This window comes from Gymnodraco acuticeps, unplaced genomic scaffold (genome assembly GCF_902827175.1).
Source record: "Gymnodraco acuticeps unplaced genomic scaffold, fGymAcu1.1, whole genome shotgun sequence".
NCBI lineage: Eukaryota > Metazoa > Chordata > Actinopteri > Perciformes > Bathydraconidae > Gymnodraco > Gymnodraco acuticeps.
The window spans coordinates 725,081-751,460 of NW_022991995.1; the positions used below are offsets into that span (position 1 = coordinate 725,081).

The window sequence follows — 26,380 nt, forward strand, 5'->3', positions numbered from 1 at the left end:
CCTTATATATTTCAAAGATGAGAGAACAAAAGAAGAAACCTATACTGTAACCCATTCAAGCAAGCTTTTAACATGTCTAGAAGAAAGATTGAGGTTATATTTTAATATTATTTTATGTTGTGGATACTTTAGCCTCCATCCATGTTTACGATTGTCCACACTATTTTACACTTGCATTTATTATGAATATAGTTTTGCTGTGTTTTACACTTTGGTATTTATGTTTAAGGATTTTCTTTTCATGATCTCATATTTCCTCAAATGTTCTTATTATGGGGCAGTACTTACTGGTGCTTGAATTTCAAATAGCTTACCGAGTAGCGTTGTAGTCTGTTCCTGTTGTAGTCTCTGCAGCGTTGTAGGACTTCCAAAACTCTCTCGTCAGCTTCTTCTGCATTTCGTCTTGATATACGCAGCCTACTTTGCATCACATTCCTGTTTGCTGTGATCCCTTTCCTTCTTCTTGCTGTGATCCCTTTCCTTCTTCTTGCTGTGATAAAAAGCCACACACCAAGAAACAAGTACACGATCGCTTCCATATCTCATACCTCCATTGTTGTGTGTGAGTTGTCGCATTGAAGATGACGCCACTGCAGTTTTATCTCAGCGTCGCTCCGCCCAAAAAGCCCGCCAAAAAGCTGATCGCCCCGCCCACACTGCGTTGCTAGCCCAGGTCCTAAACTGTAATGGAAATGCGCCACGGCCTGGGCCGGCCAGCGAGGCAGCCCGAGGCCAGAGCGAGGACGCTTAGGGACGCTTAAACGGGGCTACCCCGCTGCAGTGGAAACGCGCCATTAAAGACAATGTGTTCACCGTTCTGTAATCATGTTGTACTTGTTTTTTTATCTCAATTTCATGTTAATAGTTCTCCAAAATGTTGTTATTTAATGTTCTTGTGTGTGTTCTTTGAATAAAATAGGCCTAATGAAAATATGTGGTGTTATGGAAATCTAAAAAAAAACAATACTGTAGAGTACAAGTCAGAGTGATCAAAACCAATAAATGGTGAATCAGACAGAGTTGTCTTTCTGGTGATGTTTATTTGAAGCTTCAAATAAACATTAGATACAATAAAATATAGACACAGGTCTCACAGAGTATAAAATAGTCTGCGCGAGTGTGCGCAGTTCAATATGGTAGCAAGGCATATATACAGGAAAGAGTGGGAAGTGCAGAAATCTGTCTTCACACGGTCACATTGTTATTAGACACCTGGCCTTGAGCTGTAGATCTCAGGAAAGGCAAGTTCTCGTGTGACTGTGTGAGTCTCAACATAATAGCAGCTGTGGCCTTGAAGTAGAGTAGATAGAGGCAAACAGCACATCTCAGGAAATGAGAAGCATTTGGTTTAAACATATCAGGATATAATAAAAATGTCCACTACAGTGGTCACAAAGGGAGCTTATTGAAATGCAATTGCAAAAAAACAGCGTTCATATTTGTTGCGACCTGGCTCAAAAGGCCACAACAAAAAGGAGACACAACATGTCAACGGGTAGGTAAAGGTGTTTATTTGCCCAACACTGTTCAAGTCAACTCATGGTTTCTACTCATCAGAGCCGGGTTTCTGCAGGAAAAAGCAGAGAGAGAGAGAGAGCAGACAGGAGCAGAGAGGCTTTAAAATAGCTGCAGAGCACCAGACCCCAGGTGTCCTGAGTTACTGCAATCAAGGTAATCACTGGAGCCAATGCAACACAGACAGAACAGCCACAACCTATCTACTGATGCACCCACAGGGGCATCACAGCCCCCCCCTTAAGATGGGCCCCAAAGGGGTCCACGACAACCCAACATCCTTCTTCTTAACTCCAGCTTTTTACTTTCCATCTTAGGACTGGAGGACGCTCCTCCTCCGCCTCTGTCTTTGAGCTCTTGCCTTGCGATTTCATACTGCTTCTTCGATTCCACTGCCTTTATGTCCCACTCCTCCTTGGGTTGGCTGGCGTTGAGCCACAGCATCATCGGCCTCTTGGGCGCGCCAACCTCCTTCGGCCTCCTCTTCTTCGGCCTCCTCTTCTTCGACCTCCTCTTCTTCGCTTTGCAGCGTTTCCTCTCTTTCTTCTCCTTCACCACTTTGACTGTCTTCTCCTTCTTCTTTGTCTCGATCTGAAAGTCAAAGGACCGTGTTGGGCCACTTTTTCCAGACTCCGAAACAGGTAGGTCAGTAGACATCCTACGGCTCTGCACACGCGTAATAGTATAAACTGGAGACACACTTGGAAATTGCAAACCACTCTTATCTGGCTCTACAGATGCCAACGGTCTGGAAACCACCACAGGCGGTGGCACACCTGCCCACACAGCACTACCAGCAAGATCGTTGCCCAAAATCATCTGTACCCCATCAAGTGGCAATGCGGGACGCACGCCGATAGACATAACTCCCCGTACCAGCTCACAATCCAGCACTACTGTATGACGTCGCACAGGAATCAAGCCCATCTCCATTCCCCTCATCAGCACAAAATCCCCCGTCTCTGTCTCTGACGAAAAAGGCAACACTGACTCAACAATAAATGAGTATCTAGCTGCTGTGTCACGCAACACCTTAATCGGAACATACTTGTCACTACCAACTATTGACACAACGGCTTCCGTTATGAACGGCCCAAAAACAGAACCCACATCCAAGTCGGCACAAACCAGCTTCTTATCAGGCACCATGCCCGATCCTACACCCTGTGGCTTTTTAACCAACACGGCAGAACAACACATGGCTGGAGATTGTGGTGACGAACGAGGCTTCCCCTCAGGTTCCAGCAACGGACACTGCTCCTTCCAATGACCCCATCCTCTGCAATAATGACATAGGTCCACTTTGGCCCCCTCCGGTCGCCCTGTACCTACAAATCTACGGGAGGAGCCTGGTGAAAACTTTGCCCCACCGCGGGCATATCCATTGTCTTCTCCACTTTTCCAATCACCCCTAGAATATTTCTAAGTAAAACTGCCCTTATGTGTCAACACAAAATCGTCCGCTAATTCAGCAGCTCTAAACGCGGTGGAAGATTTCTGTTCATTCACATAAGTGGCCACACGCTGAGGGAGAATGTCTTTTAATTGTTCCAAGACAATGAGCTCACTACGACCGTCAAAACTTGCAACCTTTGCTGCCGCGCACCACCGCTGAAAATGAGAAGTTAAATCACGGATAAACTCCACATGTGTCTGCTTATCTCCCTTGACCCAACTTCTGAACCTTTGACGATACGCTTCAGGAACCAGTTCGTAAGACTTCAACACCGCTGATTTTACTCTATCATAGTCCAAAGCCTTTTCGCCACAAACAGCTGAATAGGCTTCCTGCGCTCGCCCGGTGAGTACACACTGAAGTAACAGCACTCTGTCCGAATCTGACCAGTTTCTTGCCTCTGCTATGCGTTCAAATAGAGTGAAAAAAAATTCCGGGTCACGCTCATTGAACTTTGGCACTAATCGCAAGTAAGAAATTATATCGCCACTGCCTGATGCCGACCTATCACCACCATCCTCCCCTGGAGAAAACTTGCCCTCTCCCATCAGCCGTAATCTAGCATGTTCCACCTCACATTTAATTTTTTTCAGCACCTTCTCCACCTCTAAACGCTTCTCTACCTCCTGCTGCTGACCCCTCATCTCCAACTGCAACTTCTCCTGCTCCAACTTCAACTTCTCCTGCTCCAACCTCAACTCCAACTGCAATCTCTCCTGATCAAACTGCATGGCCAAAAGCTCCTTTTGCTGCTCGAACGTCAAACCAGCTGTCTGAACCACTACCGGCACGAACCCTGCCGCACCAGACTCACTCTTCTGCAACACCCCCTGCTCAAACAAAGATGACACAATGACAGTTTTAATGTCATGTTTCCGCTTGCTCCCCACAACAGCAATGTCATAGTGCTCTGCTATTTTGACCAACTGCGCCTTCTGGCATCTAAGAAAGACACTGAGGGCGCATCCACAAACACTGACAAAGAAGTCATAATAGCCAATCACAAAGCAAAGTATTAAACTGCCAACACGCATGGGCATAAGATTAACCCAACAGAGAATCTCCCCCTAACTGCCTAAACAAAATCTTCCTAATCTCATCTAGTCTTCATGTGGCTTGCGGTGGGTAATTACGCACTGAAACCCGGCGGAGTTATGGAGCGACCTGCACGCAGGTAACACCAAGAACTCACGTGGACGTGCCCCCGAGACAGCTGTCCGAAAACAGCTGACACTAACCACGTTGCCACAACACTATGAAAAAAACAAAAAACAGACGCAACCCAAGGGGAAACGCCACTTAAGCCTAGCGGGGAAAATCTCTTTTACAAAAGCATAACAAACAGCAACATCTTACCTTCTGATTGGCACACAAAACCTGACGACATGTACACTAAACACTACAGCTTCCTGAAACCCAAAAGACATGATGTGTGTCAGCAGCGACAAGCCAGCACACAGCTGGACCACAACAATGAATCAGCTGCTCAATGACACCATATGCTCTGAGCACTACACAAACTTTTTAAACAAATAACCCGTTGGACGAGCCCCCATTTGTTGCGACCTGGCTCAAAAGGCCACAACAAAAAGGAGACGCAACATGTCAACGGGTAGGTAAAGGTGTGTATTTGCCCAACACTGTTCAAGTCAACTCATGGTTTCTACTCATTACAGCCACACCCTATCTACTGATGCAAATATATAGGTCTATAGCAGGGGTGGGCAAACTTTTAGGCTCGGGGGCCACTATGAGTTTTCAAATTTGACAGATGGGCCGGGCCAGTAGCAGATGGATGGAGAGTGTTTGTGTGAACAAATACAAATTACAAGTAAAAGCCATTACCTGAAAAAGTTAAAAGAACTTACATTTCATTTCAGTGGGAAAAGTGTTGTTGGTCACCCTTTTTTGCCAGTGCATCAAAGTTTGGTGTCAGTTTGGTTGTGGCAATTCTCAGGACAGATCTGAGGTGTTCATCAGTTAACTGGGATCTGTGGCGTGATTTGTTGATGTTCATCACGCTGAACGTCTGCTCAAACACGTAGGTAGAGCCAAACAACACCAGCATCCTCTGTGCCATCCTCCTAATGTTTGGAAACTTGGCTTCGCTTAGTGATGCATAAAACTCCTCCAGTTTGAGGGAGTTGAACTTCTCCTTTAAGACGGAGTCACATTGAAGATCAATCAGTTACAATTGCAACTCCTGCGGCGCTGTTTCATAGTCTCGTGACAGGGGACATGACACCAGCTGAAGTGACTTTTCGATTTTTTCAAAATCAGAAAAGCGACGGCAGAATTCTCCGTGCAGGTCGTCCAGCGATTTGCTGTATTTCTTCACACGTCGAGGGGCCTCTTTCAGTGTTGCTAGTGTGGGGAAATGAGCGAATGATTTGTTTGACATTTGTCTTGAGAATAAAGTCAACTTGGCTTTGAAGGCTCTCACATTTGTGTACATTTCATGCACAAATTGATCTTTCCCTTGTAGCTTCGTGTTCAGCTCATTCATGTGTGTCAGTATGTCCACAGCAAAAGCAAAATCACAAAGCCAATCTGCGTCGCTCAGCTCTGGAAAATCGTCAGCTTTCCTGATTAACTCCAAAAATGAGCTAATCTCCCCTTTGAGCTCCCACACTCGTCGACATACTTTCCCCAAACTTAACCAGCGGACATGAGAGTGATAAAGCAAGTCCTGGTGATCAGCATCCGTTTCCTCAAGGAACTTAATAAATTGACGATGCTGAAGTCCCCTCGCTCGTATACAGTTAACGAGTTTTACGACTGGCTTCACAACATGATCAAGTTGCAATACAGATTTACACAGGGCTTCCTGATGGATTATGCAGTGCAGGAAAATGACATCCAGCTCAGGGTTTTCCTCTTTCACCTTATCCTGGATTATTTTCAGCAGCCCGACTTTTTTTCCTGTTAAGTTTGGCGATCCATCTGTGGTGACATTGGCAAGTTTACACCAAGGTAGCTTCAGCCTCTCGATGACACCAGACACACTGCCATACAAGTCCTCTCCTCGTGTTGTCCCCTTTAGAGATGCCATGGTCCTCCGTTATCTCAAAATTGTCATTAATCCCTCTGATAAAAATTAAGAGCTGAGCGGTGTCTTTTACGTCGGTACTTTCGTCCAGTGCTAACGAATATAACTTAAATGACTCAGCTGTTTTGTTTAACTCGCTGGCCAAATCTTCGTCAATTAGTTCTACACGGCGAGTCACTGTCCTGCGTGATAAAGTCATTTTTTTCAAAAAAAATGTGCTCTCTGGACACAAGAGACCTGCTGTCTCTACCGTGCATTCTTTCAAAAACTCCCCTTCGGAGAAAGGTTTGCTGGCCTTTGCTAATTTGAATGCTAGCAAATAACTTGCCTTGGTGCTTGACTCTTGAATAGAAGTTTGTTGGAGAAAAATATTTTGCTGAGTCTTTAAATTTGCTGCCAACCTCTGAGCAGTAGCCGCCCGTTCTTGCGTTGACTGTTTGCTAGCATAGTTAGCATGCTTGGTGGAAAAGTGGCGGCTGATGTTGTATTCTTTGAATACCGCAACGGTTTCTTGGCAAATAAGACATACAGCCTTTGATCGCACTTCGGTGAAAAAATATTTCACTGTCCACTCCTCTTTAAACACTCGGCACTCATTGTCAATTTTTCTTTTCTTTGGTCCACTCATTGTTAAATGCAGGTTCAAATGTGAATTATTGCATCATCGTTTGCGTCATGACATAACGTGCCTTCGAAGTTCTTAAGACCCACACTGCATTTTACGTGGTTGATTTTCTCCGCAACACCGCTCATAACATCAATAGAGGACTGCGTTGGGTTGTTTTTAATCCTACGAAGCCAGATTAAATTAAATAACTACTTCTCCAGCCGTATACCTTTCTCCAGAGTGCCGTGGTGCATTGTTTATTAATGTGTTTCAGTGGCATTACCGCCCGCTGGAGCACGGTTCGTCCACCGGAGATTATTCTCCCGTTAACTCCCAGCAGCGGCCGCTGGAAAGTGTTCACTGTCTGACTGTCACACAAGCAGCTGATAAATATTCCCCATCCCCATCAGTGAATGTGTGTCAGTCTGAATTGACGCTGTTTGGCATCACAACGCTGTTATGAAAGTTTCTCTGGCATTCTACAGGTGATGTTAGCATAGCAACCGAAGCTAATCAGACTCTATTGACTACTTGTTATCATATTGTGGCATAAGCCGGCAAATTTTACCGGCGTAGTTTTCGTTTGATTTTACTTGTGATGGCCACATGTAGCCCATTGATTCCATCCGATAGCTGCAATAATACAAAACAACAGGAAAACATCTGCCTCTTCACAATGGTCAATAACGGCGAACGGATGGTCATTAAAGTAAGGTAAAATAAACAGAATCACACTAAGCTGGTTAGTGTTGCCTGACTTTATATAAGTGTTTTTTATAAGTGTGTGGTCGCGTTTTAGTCGCTTTGCTCAGCGCTACTACTTGTTACAACTTGTATTCGCTGTACTCGCCATGATTGCTCAGGTTAATCTCGACCCCCTCCATTGTAAGGGTGACATATGCGGTTCTTAGATCTTGCCGGGTTGCCGAGTGGTCAATTGTGTCTAGAGTGCGCCATCTAGTGGAATAAACTGAAATTACGGGAATTGCAGGAAAAAGGCAAAATGAATGCGGTCATTACTATAATTTGGACAATTTTGTACCAATATTCCGCGGGCCGGATTAAAAGGTCCAACGGGCCGTATGTGGCCCGCGGGCCTTAGTTTGCCCATGCCTGGTCTATAGGTTGTTTATTATATGATTGCGGGTAAGTCGTCCACCGATATCTTCACGGAGGCCAGCAGGAGCCACAGGGTTCTCATCCGCCTCCAGTGCCAATTCTCCTTGAAGGGGGATTCTCTTTTTCACCCAGATGTTGTGACATCATTATTATCCTTCTTGCCTGTTTTACGTTACTATGGATACTAGTCTGTCTTTCCGATTTACGCCTGCTCCATACTTGGCGTAAAAGTTACACCCGGGCGCAACGCATACAGGGCTTAATTCTAAGTGGTGCACTAGTCATAACTTTAGTTTGGTCTTAACCTTCAGTTCTACGACGGACGTAGAGTTACGCCCAGTTTACGCCCAGCTAGTGCACTTCACTGTAGTTTTTTAAATGTGACATACATTGATACTTTAGTTTTAATGTGCTTCTTTATTCACCTTTTATTTTTAAATGTGTAAAAGCAAATAAAAAGAAATACTTGTGTGTACTAGTACAAAGGTCATTAAGTAATTAAAACATTAATATAAATTAATGTAACATCTCATCAATCAATCAATTATTGCCAACATGTATTTATAATATATTCTGTGTGTGTATATATATATATATATCTATATATATATATTATATATATATATTATATATATATAGATATATATATATATATATCTATATATATATATATATATATATATATATATCATATATATATATATATATATATATATAATTTATCTCATCTATATCTATATATTCTATATCTCATACTATCTATATCTATATATCCTCTAGTCTATATCTATTCTATATATATATATATATATATTATATAGATAGATAACCCTCATTCAGAAACCATCCGCTCACCTTCTCTGCGTCTCACAAAGACACGGAGGTTGGAACCAAAAATCTCTCATTTGGACCCATCAGACCAAAGTACAGATTTCCACTGTCTAATGTCCAATCCTTGTGTTTCTTGGCCCAAACAATTCTCTTCTTCTTGTTGTTCATCCTCAGTAGTGGATCTTTGCAGCAATTGGACCTTGAAGGCCTGATTCACGCAGTCGCCTCTGAACAGTGGATGTTGAGATTGTCTGCTACTTGAGCTCTGTGATCATTTATGTGGGCTCTAATCTGAGGTGCTTTAATTTGCGGTTTCTGAGGCTACATTGCGGCTAGTGCTACGCCAGAAGAAAAAACCCTTTTACATTTTGAACTGGAAGTGGAAAGGGGCTGGGCTACATGAGGTGACTTGAGCCAACAAAAATACACCATTTCATTTCATTTTTATTTGTTCCGCTCATGGTACGCAAAACCAAATGTATAATAATTGCCACAAAACATGACTCTACCAAAACACCATTGAGCGAAAAGGAGCAGGGAGAAGAATAAAATCTTATGTGACCTGCCCCTTTCTAAAATAAACAAATAGATGGTCTGCCCTTCATAATAATAACATAACAGTATCTTAGGATAGAGAAACACACACAAAAAATACTTATTTCCCACTTGACGGTTAATGGAAAGAAACAAAACAACACCAAAACATCACATGTATAAGGAAAATAAAAGTGCAACACCCTCATCTGAGTCCTACTGGAGAAGAAGGCGGAAAGCGACGCATGATGATAATAATAATAACAATAACAACAATAACAATGGCAATGGGACCCGCAAATACAGAGGAGACATCACATCAAAGACATCAAAAACATGAAGGACCAGAGTACATAGATTTATTCACATTCTGCTTCATATAGTCCCATCTTTCTTAATTTATACAACTTCTTTAACTGAAAAATACAAATACAATTCTTTAGATCCTTGTGTTGAGAATTCCACAATTGTACACCAACCACCGAAATACACATTTTTTTAAGAGTAGTCCTTGCATATGGATGCTTAAAATGTAATTTCCTTCTGTGGTCTTCCTTGTCTGATCCAAAAACAAACAACTGTTGTAAACATGCTGGTAACATTCTGCTTTGTGCATTACTGATAATGTCTGCAGCTCAGCTGTCTTTGAGTTTCAAGAGTCCTGACTTAAAAAACAGTCTGTTGGTGTGTTCTCTTGAGTCAGCTTTATGAATTATTCTTACTGCCCTTTTCTGTAATATTGACAATGGCTTTATGTTGCTCATATACGTGTTGCCCCACACTTCTATATAATAAATGAAAAATGGCAAAATGAGTGAACAGTACAACATCCTCAATGCCTTGTAATCTAGCAAACACTTTGCCTTGTTTAGAACAGAAATATTCCTAGACACTTTGGTTTTAACATGTGCTATGTGTGATTTCCAAGTCAGGTTTTCATCCAGCGTCACACCTAAGAATTCAGAAACCCTTTCAATAAAAACTCCATCAATGGACAGTGAAATGTTTTCATCTTTTTTTCTATTAGCAAAAACCATAAACTTCGTTTTATTCAAATGTAGGGTTAACTTATTTTCATCAAACCATTTTTTAAGTTTGACCATTTCATGTCCAATACACTTTGCTAAAATGTTGAAGTCATCTCCAGAACAAAATGAATGTGTGTCGTCTGCAAACAACACAAATTGCAATAATGTTGACGTTTCACATATGTCATTGATGTTCAAAATAAAAAGTTTAGGCCCTAAAACCGAGCCCTGCGGGACACCACATTCTATGTTCATACACTCCGATGTACTACCAGCAAATTCTACATATTGTTGTCTGTTATCTAAATAACTTTTTAACCAATCTAGAACTACTCCTCTCACTCCGTATCTATGTAATTTCGAAATTAATAGGTAATGGTCTATGGTGTCAAATGCCTTTTTTAAGTCAATAAATACACCTATTGTGTATTTATTTCTTTATATAGCTGTTGTAATTTCTTCTGTTATTTTCATTAAAGCTAAAGCTGTAGATCGATTTTTCCTAGATCCATACTGACTCTCACTCAATAACTCGTTTTTTTCAATAAAATTATCACATTTTTGGACAAACAATTTCTCAAGGACCTTGTCTTGTGAATGCAAGGACACTGGTCTGTAGTTGGTAAATTGGCTTTTGTCCCCTGTTTTAAAAAGTGGGATAACTTTAGCTATTTTCATGCTATCTGGGAAAATACCTGTCTGAAATTAAAGATGTAGCTTAGCGGTTCAATTGCAGTCAATAGTCGTTTTCACTATTGTCATGTCGATCACATCACTATCTGTCCAAGTCTTATTTTTGCATTTGTCTACAATGGATCTAATTTCAATTTCATTTATCTCTCCCAGAAACATTGACTTTACTTCCCCCAATTCCGCCATCCTCTTTTTGCCCATCGTGTTGTTTTGGAATAGTCTTTGCAAGATTAGGACCGACATTTACAAAAAAAGAGTTGAATTCATGTACCACTTCATTCATGTTTTTTACAACCTTATTTTTGTCATCAATGAAGTGACTGGGCAGTGGATACAGATTTATTTCCAATAACATTATTTATGATTTTCCATGTGCCCTTGATATCATTTTTCTTTTCTTTTAACATATTATTATAATATTCTCTTTTTGCTTGTCTCATTATAACTGTCAACTTATTTGTATGTATTGTATTGCTTTTCAATTGCCTTTGTCCTAAATATGATGAAGTCTTTATAAAGGTTATTTTTCTTCTTGCAAGCATTTTGTAAGCCCTTGGTTATCCAAGGCTTTTGATGATAAGTACCTTTATATGTACGGAGTACAGTGGGACAATGTTTGTCATACAGTGATATGTAGATTGTTAGGAAGGACTCATATGCAGCATGTACATCTTCTACATAAACCCCTCTCCACTCTTCCTTTAAGAGGTCACTCCTAAATGTGTCTTTTGCTTCAGCAGTCCTTACCCTGACATATCTACTGCAAGTCTCTTCCTTATTTTTCTTTAATTGCCAATCATATGCTACAAATACAGGTAAATGCTTATGTCATTTATTATTAGCCCACTCTTAGCACTGTTTTCCATGACATTTGTAATATATGGTCGATCAATGTTGCACAAGTTGATGTCATTCTACTGGGCTTAGTGATTAGGGGATAAAGCCCCCTGCTGTACAAAGCATCCAGGAAATCAGAAGTTGTTTTGTGTTTAGATACATTTAGAAGATCGATGTTAAAATCCCCAAAAATAATACATGTTTTATTTTCATTTAGGCCATCCATTAATACTCCTAAACTATCTTTAAAAAACTCTACATTTGATCCTGGTGCTCTATATGCACAAGTCACAACAACATGTCTCTTCCTTTCCATTTCAATTTCTATAGTTATGCATTCCATTAAATCACAATTGACATTTTTCAACCAGTGTGCATTTTAGGACGCTGTCCACATAAAGAGCCACACCCCCTCCTCTCTTATTGGTTCTGTTGATATGGTGTAGCACGTAACCCTCAATTTGGAAATCAGTGACTTCGTCTTTATTTAGCTAAGTCTCCGATATGGCAATTACTTTGAATTTACTTTTAAATGTATGTAGGTATTCAGTGATCTTATTAAAGTTTGCATACAGACTCCTGCAGTTGAAATGTATTAAAGAACATGTATTTTCAAGTCCAACATTGTCAATAAATTGATCATCGGTATAATATTTACACGAGTCACAATAGGTGGGACTAAGAAAGATAATGTGAAAATATAAAAACAAAGGCATTCATTAGGGCTGCAAAATGTCTCCCATTGTAATGGTGATGAGATTTGTAAATGCTAACAGTTTGTTCTGACTGTGTTTCCTGTTTCCTGTAGACGTCCAGCAGCTGGTGGTGGTTAAAGAAGAGCTTCTCCCTGACCAGCAGGAGTGGAGCACCAGTCTGGACCAGGAGGACCCTGAGCCCCCCCCACACATTAAGCAGGAACAGGAGGGAGAGCAGCTTCATGAGCTGGAGGAGGCTGATATCACCAAGTCCACTTTCACTCCTGACCCTGTGAAGAGTGAAGATGATGAAGAGAAACCTCAGTCCTCTCAGCCTCATCAAAGACAAACTGAACACATGGAAACAGAAGCTGATGGAGATGAATGTCGAGGACCAGAACCAGCCAGGAACTCAGATCCAGAGAGCAGTTTACAACCAAAGACTGAGGACGACACTGGAGACTCTTCTGAACCTGACACTGAAGACTCTTCTGAACCTGACACTGAAGACAGTGCTGATTGGAAAGAGACCAGAGAACCTGCCTCAGGCTCAAACTCACTAAAAAATAGACATGAATCTGTCAGTGATCCACAACATAGTGCTGCAAAGAAACCATTCAGCTGCTCAGTCTGTAAGAAAGCTTTTTCACAGAGTGGAGATTTAAAAAGACACATGAGAATCCACACAGGAGAGAAACCATTCAGCTGCTCAGTCTGTAAGAAAGCTTTTCAACAGAGTGGAAAATTAAAGAAACACATGAGAATCCACACAGGAGAGAAACCATTCTCCTGCTTAGTCTGTAATACATCTTTCTCACATAGTGGAAGTTTAAAAAAACACTTGATAATCCACACAGGAGAGAAACCATTCGCCTGCTCAGTATGTAATAAATATTTTTCACAGAGTGGACATTTAAATAGACACATGAGAGTCCACACAGGAGAGAAACCATTCTCCTGCTCAGTCTGTAATACATATTTTTCACATAGTGAAAGTTTAAAAAATCACTTGCTAATCCACACAGGAGAGAAACCATTCACTTGCTCAGTCTGTAAAACAGCTTTTTCACGGAGTGGAAGTTTAAAGACACACATGCTAATCCACACAGGAGAGAAACCATTCACCTGCTCAGTCTGTAAGAAAGCTTTTTCACATAGTGGACGTTTAAAGAGACACATGCTAATCCACACAGGAGAGAAACCATTCACCTGCTCAGTCTGTAAGACAGCTTTTTCACGGAGTGGAAGTTTAAAGACACACATGCTAATCCACACCGGAGAGAAACCATTCACCTGCTCAGTGTGTAAGAAAGCTTTTTCACATAGTGGAGATTTAAAGTCACACATGAGAATCCACACAGGAGAGGAAAAATAGATCTGCAAAGTTTGTGACAAAAGATTTAAATGGCGTAATCGTTTAAAAAGACCAAGTGTGTTGGTAAGGGAATACATTAGTCTATTTTGTATCCTAATGCCGTTACATGTAGTACGTTACTCCCTAAGCCTGTTTTCACCCACCTGCAACCGATTCGCTAATAATCACAAATGTTCATTTATTCGACCCCTTGAGACTATTTCTTGTTTAATAATCGTTACATCTCCTCAGGACCAAGATCCCGTGTCCTGCCTTTCACCTGCTGATCACCCACTGCTCATTTAAGGTGGACTCACCTTTACAAGGGACCAGCTAGTCTTAGTGTCTTAATGCAAACGTTTTGTAAAGTGATGCTAGACCAACAACGTGCTGTTGGGCTGTGTGCTCTCTGCAGGACGGTGTCTGTACTCAAAGATGGTTGATCAAATGAGAGCTTCACTCTGTTTTTGTTGTCTAAACAACACCAACAGAGCGATACGTCTTCTTTCCAGCAGATGGCATAAATGTTACATCATGCAGTTCAACTGTCATCCACATATTAGAGATTCAAAACAGCAATGTGTGAGATAAGGTTAGTAATTGACTATTTCAACAGAATGTGAAGAGGTTACAGTCTTGAGGCTGTCCAATATGTTTATGTTTTGTTTGATTAAATCGACTGAAATGAGCATTCAATGACTCAATTATTCTGAATTACTGTCATTACATCATGGGTTTGCATTGCAATATTAGAACGCATAAAACCCAACTTTATTTCTTCCAAGTTGCGGGTGTTCATTGTTTAGAAGTTCGCTGTGTTTCATCCAAGCTTCCACTGCGTGCTCCGATAATGCTGAAAGTATCTGTTGTATGCTTTACCTGCTCCAGTAACACAAGTGTAATTGACTGGACAGAGACAAGAGATAGTGGATGGATCCAGAGGAGAACCAGAAGATAGTCTGCATAGAGCCTTCAGGCTCTGAAAATGATCAGGGATAGAGCTAGAACAAAACTCCAAAAACCTGAATAGAGCTAGAAGATATTCAAGCTCTTCTCTTAAGATATTAGAACTTCCTATCTCAACATGTATCCTTTTGCATTAAAAAAACCTTACATTTTTGCTGCCAATTATTGAGATTGTTTCACAGCTTTATCTTAAATATTTAGACTTGTGTCTTTACATATAGATTACATAGGATGAACAGCACGATCCACTCTGCTGGATTCTGCCCAAATCGGCTCCAAATGCATGCACACATCTCGCTGTATCCAAACTCCTGCAGTTGTATTGTTCTGGATTCATAGTGAAGTGTATTAGATGTGCTGCACTCTTATTGTTATGTATTTAATATAAAGTCAAATACCCATAAAGTTAGAAAAGAAAAGAGTCTCACTTAAAGACTATTAGAACGCTATCGAACGTGGCCTCAACCGGGCCGCAAACGACTGTTGGAGCTGCAAGTGGGAACGCCCTGGACGGTCAGCTATCGTCCCTCTTTGTCCCACGGCGGGAAACGGACCACTACAGCTCCCCTTGTATGGAGAGACTGTGCACCCCGATATCAAGCACAACACTGCTTTGCTCGGCAATTGATTTAGTGGTGTTGAGGGGAACAAATAAATAAAGATTAAAAAAAGCACAAAAGCATTATAATGGATAATTATAGATAAGAGGGAAAGATGATAAATGTTAGTCATTTCCGATGTATGACATCTTATTGTGTTAACTGCGTTGAGTTTTTTCTTCCATATTGAAGAATGAAAGCATTTCTTAATCGAATGAATACACTTTTATTCTACTGCCTTCAAGCCAGCCGCCCGCACGTTATATTGCGGTGCGCGAATATCCTATGCATTACGGTAGAGGCCTGGAAAAACTGCCTTCAAAATAAAAGTGCTTACTCGGTCAATAACAAATATACCAAACATATTCATATATACTGGAGATTAAATTAAGAAATATGCACTGTATAATGTGATCAATAATAATTTAAAACAAACTACGTATAACTACCACATTAAAACTGAGTGAATGTAAAACTTCAGGAGTTTAAAAATAAAATACTTTTGAAATCTCATGAGCCTTCTGTTTTTAGATAAGAATAAATACAAAACTGTCAATCATCAAAGACTTATTTCACTTCAGGGGGATAGCAGGACACCCCACTCAGAGAAAATCAGGACATTCTGGTGTAGAGTTTCAAAATAAAAGACCTTTGAAATCCCTATTATATGAGCTGTCATCCCTCTGATTTTAGATAAGAATAAAACAAACACCCTCCAGTATAAAAGCATCATTCACCCTGGAGTGAAATAAGTCTTTGATACTGGAGAGTTTTGGTTGTTCATATATAATAGAGATTTCAATGGTCTTTTATTTTGAAGCTCTACATCAGAATGTCCTGATTTTCCTTCATGTGACAGGAAGGCCTTCCTTTTTTAACTGAAAAGCAAATTAATTCAATACTGAACTCAGCGTTTCACATGTGTGTGTGAGAGCGTTTCACATGTGTGTGTGAGAGCGTTTCACAAGTGTGTGTGAGAGCGTTTCACAAGTGTGTGTGAGAGCGTTTCACATGTGTGTGTGAGAGCGTTTCACATGTGTGTGTGAGAGCATTTCACAAGTGTGTGTGAGAGCGTTTCACATAAGTGTGTGAGAGCGTTTCACATGTGTGTGTGAGGTTGCTTTTTCTTTGCACAGCATGAAAGAAAGGCCAAATGAATGGGCTGTGATTTTAGTCTTTTTAAGCAGAGGTCAATCATTTGTACGGCCCTCGGAGGATGTTGAAAAAATTGAAATGTCCCTCGAGAGGAAAAAGGTTCCCCACCCCTGATCTAATGGAAAGAAAACTTCCAAAAAATACATATAAATGGTGTTCGTTTTATTACCATGTCTGAATGTATCTACTGTATAGATTTAAAGCTAATTTGCATTTAAGCATTTATGGGGAAATACTGACTTGACGTAAGTAACTATCTGGGGAAGTTGTGAGGTGATATGTTTTTTTGTTTGTTTTTAGTTTTATCCTTTCAACCTGCACTCAAAAAAATAATTTCTTGGACTTACTTAATAAAGTTGTGTCAACAAATTCCACGAAACTGAGTTGAGTAGGTTATCATTAAATAACACTAGTAAGAAGAATATAACTGACTTATGTTCAGACAACATGACCGTGTTAATTAACTTCAACAATACCCGGTCACCCTGGATTTAATTAATAGCTCTGTGTCCAGCTAACTTAGACCCCGGCCACACGAGGACGAAAACGGCTAAACGCATAGGATTAACGCAAACGCAATCGCAAACAAGCTTCCGTCCACACGCAATAGTTATCCGGATAGTGTCTGCCCACACGAGACCGCTCCGTTTAGCTCCAACCGCTGGAGAAGCTCCAGTACATATGCAGGAGCCTGTACGTGGCGCTGTAACTTCCTCCACAAAAGCAGCGAAGAAGCATGGTTGTCATGGTTGCCCTTCTGTTTATTCTCCGCGGTGGGGGCCGAGGGAACCGGGCAGAGTTGTTCGCCAGTCAACGTGAATTAAAGTTTAAATCTTCCGACACAATTATAAAAGTGCCGGTCAAAGGTCTTCTTTGTTATTTATTGAGCTTTAAAACAAATGAATAACGACTCTATATAATATAATAATAAAAATACACGGAGCCTCTGTTTTTCCACCCTCTCTTCTGACAGCGCCAGTGTCTGTCTCATGCAGCAGCTGATCCAGTAATGAGTGACCCGGCCGACAGTAGTTTGAGAGGTGTCTCCGTCCTGTCAGGTTAGACTTCTCTCGCGTTTATGTCCATATCGAGAGAAAGATAAATAATCTGAATTCAGTGTGCCGTTTACTTTGACGCGGGGGTGAGCAGCAGAGGTGGGGAGAGGCGGGGCTATGCGCAATCATTATCAGAAAATGATCGCAGAAGCTGCAGTACATATCCACAAAAGCAGCGAGTAAGAACCCCCCTGGATGTGTAAGTCTGCTGTAGATGTTGCACAAATAACTGTAATATGGTCAGTAGCGTCCGGAGCACGATAGCAACTCTGCGATCCGCCATTGTTGTTGTTGTTGTTGGTGGCGAAACACATCAGCAATGGCGCGGGGTACGCGGAGATGAGCAGAAGAGGTGGGGAGAGGCAGGGCTATTGCTATTGCGCAATCACTATCAGAACATGTTCGTATAGGGCGCACACACGGAGCCGTTTGACCCCCCAGAGCGTTGCGTATGCCGTTCTATCCACCTTGGGACCCGTTGTCGTTTCCTCAGTCGTTTAGTGCCGTATTCGGTCGTCCTCGTATGGCCGAATGGTCTATATGACACTAAACAGTAACGCTAACGGCCATTTTCGTCCTCGTGTGGCCGGGGAATTAACTGAGCAATATTACGTCAACAGAGTACAGTTTCTTTAGACATACTTGATTTTTTGATGAATGCCAACATAAAGATATTATATAATACTAACTTAACTCACCTTTATTCATTTAACTTAACAGTAAGATCTGCTATACTTAACTGTAACATTAATTTGTAGTTCCAACAAACTTAAATCATTTTGGAAACTACTGCATTCCGTGTTACTTAACTGGTATTCATTGCTACAATGGAAGTACATTTGGAAACTCTTGGGGTATACATCGAAATATAACAATACAAGCGCGGTTACCACAAGTGCTCAAAGTGAAACATATCATTATGGGCTCAGAACGGTCTCATAATACACACATGCACACAGAAGGATCCACACTTGTGTTTTTCAATGCACACACAAATGTGTTCCGTTCCATATAGGCCTACATGTAAATAAAATCCAAATACAGAAAAATGTTTTACATATGTATTTTTGATCCTCACATATTTGTTTTCCGTTTAAAACCTCTGCACCTACAAACATAAACCTCTTTCTGTGCACGGATCGCTGTGCATTCGTGTGTGGGTTTTTTGAGACTCCCCTGACGCTCACCCGATTGTACTTGTAATGTGTTCTATCTATAGCCAATCAGATGTCTCCTTCATTCTAAGACAATCACATGAGCGCGCCCCCACGAGGGTATGATTTTTACAGACAGGCCTCGTGGTGTCCGTAGGCTTGCCTTCACTGTCAGAGATATAGCTAAAATACTTCCAAATTTCGCTTCTGGCGTCTTTTTTGTCAACAAGCCAAGGCGCAGCGGTAGTTGCACTCCCACTCACAGCCATGCTTCTCGTTTTCTCACATGCTCTGGCAGCTAGCGCGTGCATGAGAGAGGGGAGGGACTTAGAGCGTGCTTGAGAGGGGAGGGACTTAGAGCGTGCTTGAGAGGGGAGGGACTGCAGGCACGGCTGCAGTGCAGGGAGTGGAAGCAGAGCGCTGAACACACACGGCTCTTATTAAAACAGTGTTTTCTCACCGGAGTACTTTTCCCCGTCATTCTTAAAGTACCGAGAGTTCTCCCTCTACATCCTCTGTGAGGACCTACATGCCTGCTCCATCCTCTGTGAGTTCTCCCTCTACATCCTCTGTGAGGACCTCCATGCCTGCTCCATCCCCTGTGAGTTATCCCTCTACATCCTCTGTGAGGACCTCCATGCCTGCTCCATCCCCTGTGAGTTCTCCCTCTCCATCCTCTGTGAGGACCTCCATACCTGCTCCATCCCCTGTGAGTTCTCCCTCTACATCCTCTGTGAGGACCTCCATGCCTGCTCCATCCTCTGTGAGTTCTCCCTCTACATCCTCTGTGAGGACCTCCATGCCTGCTCCATCCTCTGTGAGTTCTCCCTCTACATCCTCTGTGAGGACCTCCATGCCTACTCCATCTTCTGTGAGTTCTCCCTCTACATCCTCTGTGAGGACCTCCATGCCTGCTCCATCCCCTGTGAGTTCTCCCTCTACATCCTCTGTGAGGACCTCCATGCCTGCTCCATCCTCTGTGAGTTCTCCCTCTACATCCTCTGTGAGGACCTCCATGCCTGCTCCATCCTCTGTGAGTTCTCCCTCTACATCCTCTGTGAGGACCTCCATGCCTGCTCCATCCCCTGTGAGTTCTCCCTCTACATCCTCTGTGAGGACCTCCATGCCTGCTCCATCCCCTGTGAGTTCTCCCTCTACATCCTCTGTGAGGACCTCCATGCCTGCTCCATCCCCTGTGAGTTCTCCCTCTCCATCCTCTGTGAGGACCTCCATGCCTGCTCCATCCTCTGTGAGTTCTCCCTCTACATCCTCTGTGAGGACCTCCATGCCTGCTCCATCCCGTGAGTTCTCCCTCTACATCCTCTGTGAGGACCTCCATGCCTGCTCCATCCCGTGAGTTCTCCCTCTACATCCTCTGTGAGGACCTCCATGCCTGCTCCATCCCCTGTGAGTTCTCCCTCTACATCCTCTGTGAGGACCTCAATGCCTGCTCCATCCTCTGTGAGTTCTCCCTCACTGTAAGCCCGGATAAGTTGAATCTACTTAAAAAAATAGCGTAAAGTGGTTGCCTTTAAAAATGTAAGTAAAGCATTATGAAAACTTGAGTAAATTAAACTTAATTTAATCAAGGACTTTAATTGTTATTTGAAGTACAATCCACTTCATGTCAAGTTGATTTTACTTAAAATATTGTGTAATATCAATTGTTTTTTTCCAATTATTTAACTTAGAATATTTAGTTGAAAGTGGTTACATTTCGTATTTATATTTTTTATTCCGTCAACTACAAAAAAGAAAAAAGACACAAAAATAAAGTTTTATCTTTTATTAAAACTTGAGTGTTTCATTTGGATACAATGAAATTGAGCTTCCTATACAAACTGTGGCAAAAATATTGTACCATACATTTTCCTGAGAACATTTTTCACATGAAACAATAGCAATCTCTCTCTCTCTATATATATATATATATATAAATATATATAGATCTATATATTTATGTAGAGCTCTGAAAAAATTAAGAGACCTCTGTAAAATTACCAGTTTCTCTCGTTTTACTATTGGTAAAAACTGGATTAACATTTGTGTTTTATTCTATAAATTAATGACTGACAACATTTATCCCAAACTCCAAATATTCTCATTTAGAGCATTTATTTACAAAAAATACCAAATGAGTGTTTTCAGACCTCGAATAGTGCAAAGAAAACAATTTAAAATTCATTTTTCAACAACACAATACTAATGTTTTAACATAGGAAGGGCTCAGGAATCAGTAATTGGTGGAATAACCCAGATTTTCAATCACAGCTTTCATGCGTCTTGGCTGCAACACCTTTCACATTGCTGTTTGAGTTTGTGTGCCAGGAGAGACATAAAGTCACCCAGCAACAATGTGACAGACTGGTGGCGAGCAACCAAGACGCATTGAAAGCTGTTATTGAAACATCTGGGTTATTCCACCAAATATTGATTTCTGAACTCTTCCTAAGTTCAAACATTAGTATTGTGTTGTTTAATAATGAAGAACTTGTTTTCTTTGCATCATTTGAGGTTTGAAAACACAGCATTTTCTCTGTTATTCTGACCAGTTGTAATTTTCTGCAAATAAATGCTCTAAATGACTTTTGGGAGAGATGTTGTCAGTAGTTTATAGAATAAAACACAAATGGAAATGCCAACAAGCTTAATAGGTCAAACAGTGCAAACATGCAACAACAACAAAATGCAATATGGAAGCCTAAATACTTGCCATATGTAACAGTAGCCAACTTTTCAGAACCCCGTTTCACAATGTAAGCTGATTTTTCAAAGTCTGAATTTTGGGTGCCAGCTCAACTTTACCAAGTTTTAATATCACCTGCTGAGCAAAGTGGAAAGTGTTTTTCATGCACTCCAGTTGCAGGGCATAAATGAGTCTGAACAGGACACAGAAGGCCTGAGGCAGGTTAGCCGGTCCATCCATCACCACATTCCCCTCCAAGACGATTGCCACACTGGATGGGTTGAGCTGAGGATTTTCTCCGACAGAGGATTCCCAGTGGAGTTTGACTGTACACCTCCTTATCAGCCGCATCCTAACAGAGAAATAAAGAGATTGACATATAATTCTACATCGTCCACCAAAAAGTAGCTTCCACTGTTTATAATGAAAAGCATCATACATATTTAAAAAACATATCATATTTCATTTATATTGTTGGTGAATTAGTTAAAGACAATATATATAAGGAATAGTGTAAGTTAAATTTAGTTCCGTATTTTTTTAAACTCTGAATAATGTCCCGGGTCAATTTCACCCAAAAATTACCAAAGGGTGCCAAATGTGAACATAACACAAGGGTTAAAGTCACTTACGGTGCAGGTCTTGAAGAAGGCAGAAGGCTCATCCCCCAAGATGATTGGCAGTCCCCGAACACAAAGGCATCTGTTGGCTCAGTGGTCTGGAATATGGTGGAGATAACAAAGAATGGTCATATATTCATCAAATACATTCTACAAACTCTACACAATTACTTTATTGCAAATATACTTGAAAGTAAAGGAGAGGACAAAAGGAGATGACATGATGGGACAATAGAAAAGGGAGAGAACATAATTTCTTCTTGACCAAAGAATATAATAGGAAACAAAACAAGAGAGCAAAGCAAAATGAACAAGGGAAAAGAGGAAACAATGACACATGAAGAGATGCAAATAAATTGACAGGACAAGAGCAGCAAATGAGAGAAAATAAGAGATGAGAAGGAAGTCAAAGGGACAGAAGAGGAACAAGGAGAGAGGAAAGAGATTGGGTAGACAGATGTTATCTTAAGTAAACCCACCTTTGTCTGACTTAAAAGCTCAGACAGAAATTGGCCAGTGACACCCTTCTTCTTCCTGAAGAGGTCCATCAGGCTCGGAGAGAAACGGTCAAGTGCATCGAAGAAGTTGTCCTTGAGATTTTTCCCCACCACTCTGTTGAACTCGCAATAAACCTGAAACACAAAAGAGAACAAACCATGTAAAACTGTCAAATAAAATCATCCTTGGTGAAACAAATAAGTGCATTTTTTTTTATTTAGACAGCTTTTGCTTGCTTCACCATCTGATTTTTCAAGATGCCTCTGTGCACTTCTCACAGTAATATCTTAATAAAATCAGATATTTAAGTAGGTATGAGGATATAACTACATTTTATGAACATTACATTTAGAACACAAAAGGACAAACAAACCTGGGGAGGTTTCAGCCTGGAACCTCCACCCCGCTGCGGGACCCGTGGTGGGACCCCCGAGTCAGACGATGCGTCTTGGTCATGCTTCATATCGGCCCGGCCCGGGAAGAGACACGCAGCACACCCTCGCGGCCATCAGAGTCGAACCCGCAGTTCGGAGGAACCGACCGTCAGGACACCGGCACTAGGCCGGTGGAGGCCTTCCGATGGTGGGTCGCGTTTGCCATTCTATCAGTGAGAAGAGAGGACAAAAATGCAACAAGAATTGTCAAAATCGGTTAATATATGGATGAGTGGTGGGTGTGGGGGTGGGGGTGGGGGTGGGGGTGGGGGGAACGGCTGGACACAGGCCGTAGGGGGACACCCGAGACCGGGCTATGTCCCCGTTAGAAGGAACCAGGTGAAATAGCCAAAAAAAGAAACATTAATAAAACCGGGGAAAATAGGGGGAAAAGTGACAAAAAGTGTCCGAAAATAGGCACTCGTGAGGCGGGCAGAGTCCCCTGTTAACTCCCGTTACATTCCTCCATGGTTTGAGCGAAAAATGGCTAAGTCAACTATTACGAGAACCAGGATGGGGGGTTCAAAAGGCCTGCCCAAGGCCGACCCAAAGTGCATGGTGAGCGGACTCATCACCTCCGTGAGAGTGGAGGTGTCCTGAGAGTGGAACCTGCAGGCAGACCCCTCTCAGGCTGACAGGCAGGTAGGCCATCCAGCTATTTTAGCCGGGCCGGCTAAAATGATTGGTCGTGCTTTTTACAGTGCTACGGCTTCCACAGATGAACATTTTGTATGTATTTATTGTCCAAGCATTTCATATATGCATTGCTATCGGGATGTTAAGAGCATTCCATGGAATATAACAATAAGTGTTTCTGAAATAAATGACATACCCCACCTTTAAGGGACGTTAATCAACAACATCTGATAATGTAATGTGGTCGCTAATGTTAGCTAAATGGCGTCTCACCTGATGTAGTAGCACAAAGCAGCCGTCCAAGCGCCACCCTCCTCTCCCTATGATGGAAGCCTGAGACAGCCTGTGGCTGGGTTCGAGCGTCCGGCGTTAATGTGGGGTGGTGTCCGACTCACACGACTAAAAGAAAGGTGACAAAAACAGCAACTGGGTGAAAAAAAAATCTACGTCTTTCAGTGAACACGAACAAGTGAAAAAAGTACAGCACTATCTGTTTAAAACTGCACCTCGTAGCCTACTATCGCTCAGTAAAAGTTAACAAAAGCGAGGGAAACACACATTGCCTGACTGCAGTAGCGTAGAAGTGCTGCAGTTAAGTGAGGTAAATCAAATGAAAACTTAATGCGGTCGCTATTAAGATCTAGATCCCTCCGCAGGCTCCATGATCACACTGCGGGGATTCCCCCCCCCCCTAATGACCACCTAGCAGCACATTCTACCGCTTATTACACGGCTACATACTAAAAAAAAAACAAATTATTCATAATATCAATTTTTAAATGATTTAATTGACTTAAAAATGATCGTAATGCTTCCGCCAAAATAAAAAGTCCGTTCCACGGAACGAATGGAACTTTAATTCAGAAAATAAACGGCAGCATTATTCGAATTTATCTGTAACTGTCAAAGTCTGTTAACATTTTATTTTCCTCTAACAAGTACTTAAACAATGCGAGAGAAGCCCACAGCGTGTTCCCGCCAGTTGATACTTCCTGTGGCTGTGTTACACCCAAAAGTACGATAATTCAACCAAGCCCTGTTAGCTAAATCACTCACCAGATTCAGTAGATAAGGCAGCCGTGCAGCGTCCTTCCTTTGGAAGCGTAGACAGCGCGGTGCAAGTAGTGATGGCAGTTTGACACTGGAGCTTCAACCCTGGACTTCCTATTCCATAGAAGCAGTGCTTCGAAGCTTGCTTCAAATCACGTGACATGTGACGTCCGAAGCAGCAACTGCTTCATTTCCTGAATGAATCACTTGACTGGTTCACGGTCCATTCACGCGATTCAGGCCCAATCCCAAACCACTCCCTCGACCCTCCCCCTCCGTGACGGAGTGAACTCCGTCTGTAGGCACACTCACAGCTGAATGAAGTTCCCTCCATTAAGGGTTAAGGGTATAAATACAGCGGCAAGCTTTGGGACGGCCTCCCCTCTCTCCGCAGGAAACGGAAACGGAAACGGACGTCATGGTGTCCAACTCACATCTCCATCTGTCGGCTGCATTGACCTGCGTTGTTATCCATCGCCTGTTAGCGGGTGCAATGGCAAGATCCAACAGAAGGCGCAGAAGGTTGAGGCGCATTTTAGCGATGTGCCAGTGGCAGGTAAACATTTCAATATTGCTAATACAACAATTATCTTCACTTTATTTCTTATATAGTAGCCTATGAACTTTGTATGTGTAATACAAATAGATATTTAGATATATTGTGATATACATTCATGTATTATTTCCTTATAAGCTATACGTGTATATCTGTATAGTGTCTGTAGAATTCCAACACAGAGAAATGTTGTCAGTAGTTTATAGAATAAAAAAGGAAAGGTTAATTTGACTTGGTCTCAGAATTGTGTGTGTGTGTGTGTGTGTGTGTGTGTGTGTGTGTGTGTGTGTGTGTGTGTGTGTGTGTGTGTGTGTGTGTGTGTGTGTGTGTGTGTGTGTGTGTGTGTGTGGTTAGAGATTTAAAGGGATAACTGGTCCGCTTTTCAAATCTCCGCGCGTCCCTATCAAGCTGGTTAATACAGGAAGGAATCCAGAGCTACCAAGTAACCGTTAATCTACTTTAATGGTAATATGACAATCAATACAATCAATACAGTACAAATTCAATACAGTTAATCTTTGGGATCCCGAATTTACCTGCACGTGAGCCAGCCAGAGGAAAGAGGCTGAACACCGCGTGTGTGTCTGTGTTTATACTCTTTGACAATGGGAGGAGTTATCAGATCCTCCCATTTGGACCTCCTTGATTGGCAGCCCCAAATATCCCTAACACCTTAGACCTTAGGTTTCCCCAATCACTGTAGCTAGATCTAAGTTGAATGCAACTCAAGACATGCTCTCACCTTCCCCCATCTTCCTTTGTCCTCAAAAACACATGTCAACAGGCCCCAAATCCAGCTCACAGTTTTACCCAAATTATTCCCATTTTAAGCTTATCCATCGTTTGCTAACATGAATAAATACAAATCTTTCACTACAAATCCCCCTTTTTATCTCCTTCTCCAGAGATAAACTTAGACAAGGCATTTTGAAATATACCCACTGTCATTCTTTTCTACTGTGTCCGTCCCCCAAACATTGTATAAATCCATCCGAAGCTGGTATTTAGAGTACTTGAAAACTTAATGGAGACAGAACACCACTTTCCATGGCAGTGAAGGAACCATGAGGGGGCAGCTGAGTGCTAGAATCATCAGCCCCCCCCCCCCCCCCCCCCCCCCTCGGAGGAATAGCCCACAAGGACAGCTAATAGGGAGGGGGAGATGCAGCTTTCCCTTCACGGGTGGAACTGATCAGAGAGAAGTAGACTCCTCTGCTGCCTCGACAAGTCCCCTGTGCCGTCCTGGCTTGCCG

At 41.9% G+C, this 26,380-nt stretch overlaps 1 protein-coding gene across 1 annotated transcript; it reads right to left on the minus strand.

Moving 5' to 3' along the window:
- Nucleotides 1-21,135: 21,135 nt before the first annotated feature.
- Nucleotides 21,136-22,951, minus strand: LOC117536384. Its single transcript, XM_034201226.1, has 4 exons — nt 22,825-22,951; nt 22,433-22,585; nt 21,966-22,051; nt 21,136-21,685 (listed from the first exon to the last, which is right to left on the minus strand). The coding sequence occupies exons 1-4, from the start codon at nt 22,912-22,914 to the stop codon at nt 21,397-21,399; spliced, it is 618 nt and encodes a 205-aa protein (XP_034057117.1). The 5' UTR covers nt 22,915-22,951; the 3' UTR covers nt 21,136-21,396.
- Between the last annotated feature and the right edge of the window lie 3,429 nt (nt 22,952-26,380).

Coding starts and splice junctions, on each gene's coding strand:
- LOC117536384 (XM_034201226.1), bottom strand. CDS start 22,914: ATGAAGCATGACCAAGACGCATCGTCTGACTCGGGGGTCCCACCACGG. Junction 22,052..22,432: donor AGCTTTTAAGTCAGACAAAG/GTGGGTTTACTT, acceptor ACCATATTCCAG/ACCACTGAGCCAACAGATGC. Junction 21,686..21,965: donor CCTTCTTCAAGACCTGCACC/GTAAGTGACTTT, acceptor TTTCTCTGTTAG/GATGCGGCTGATAAGGAGGT.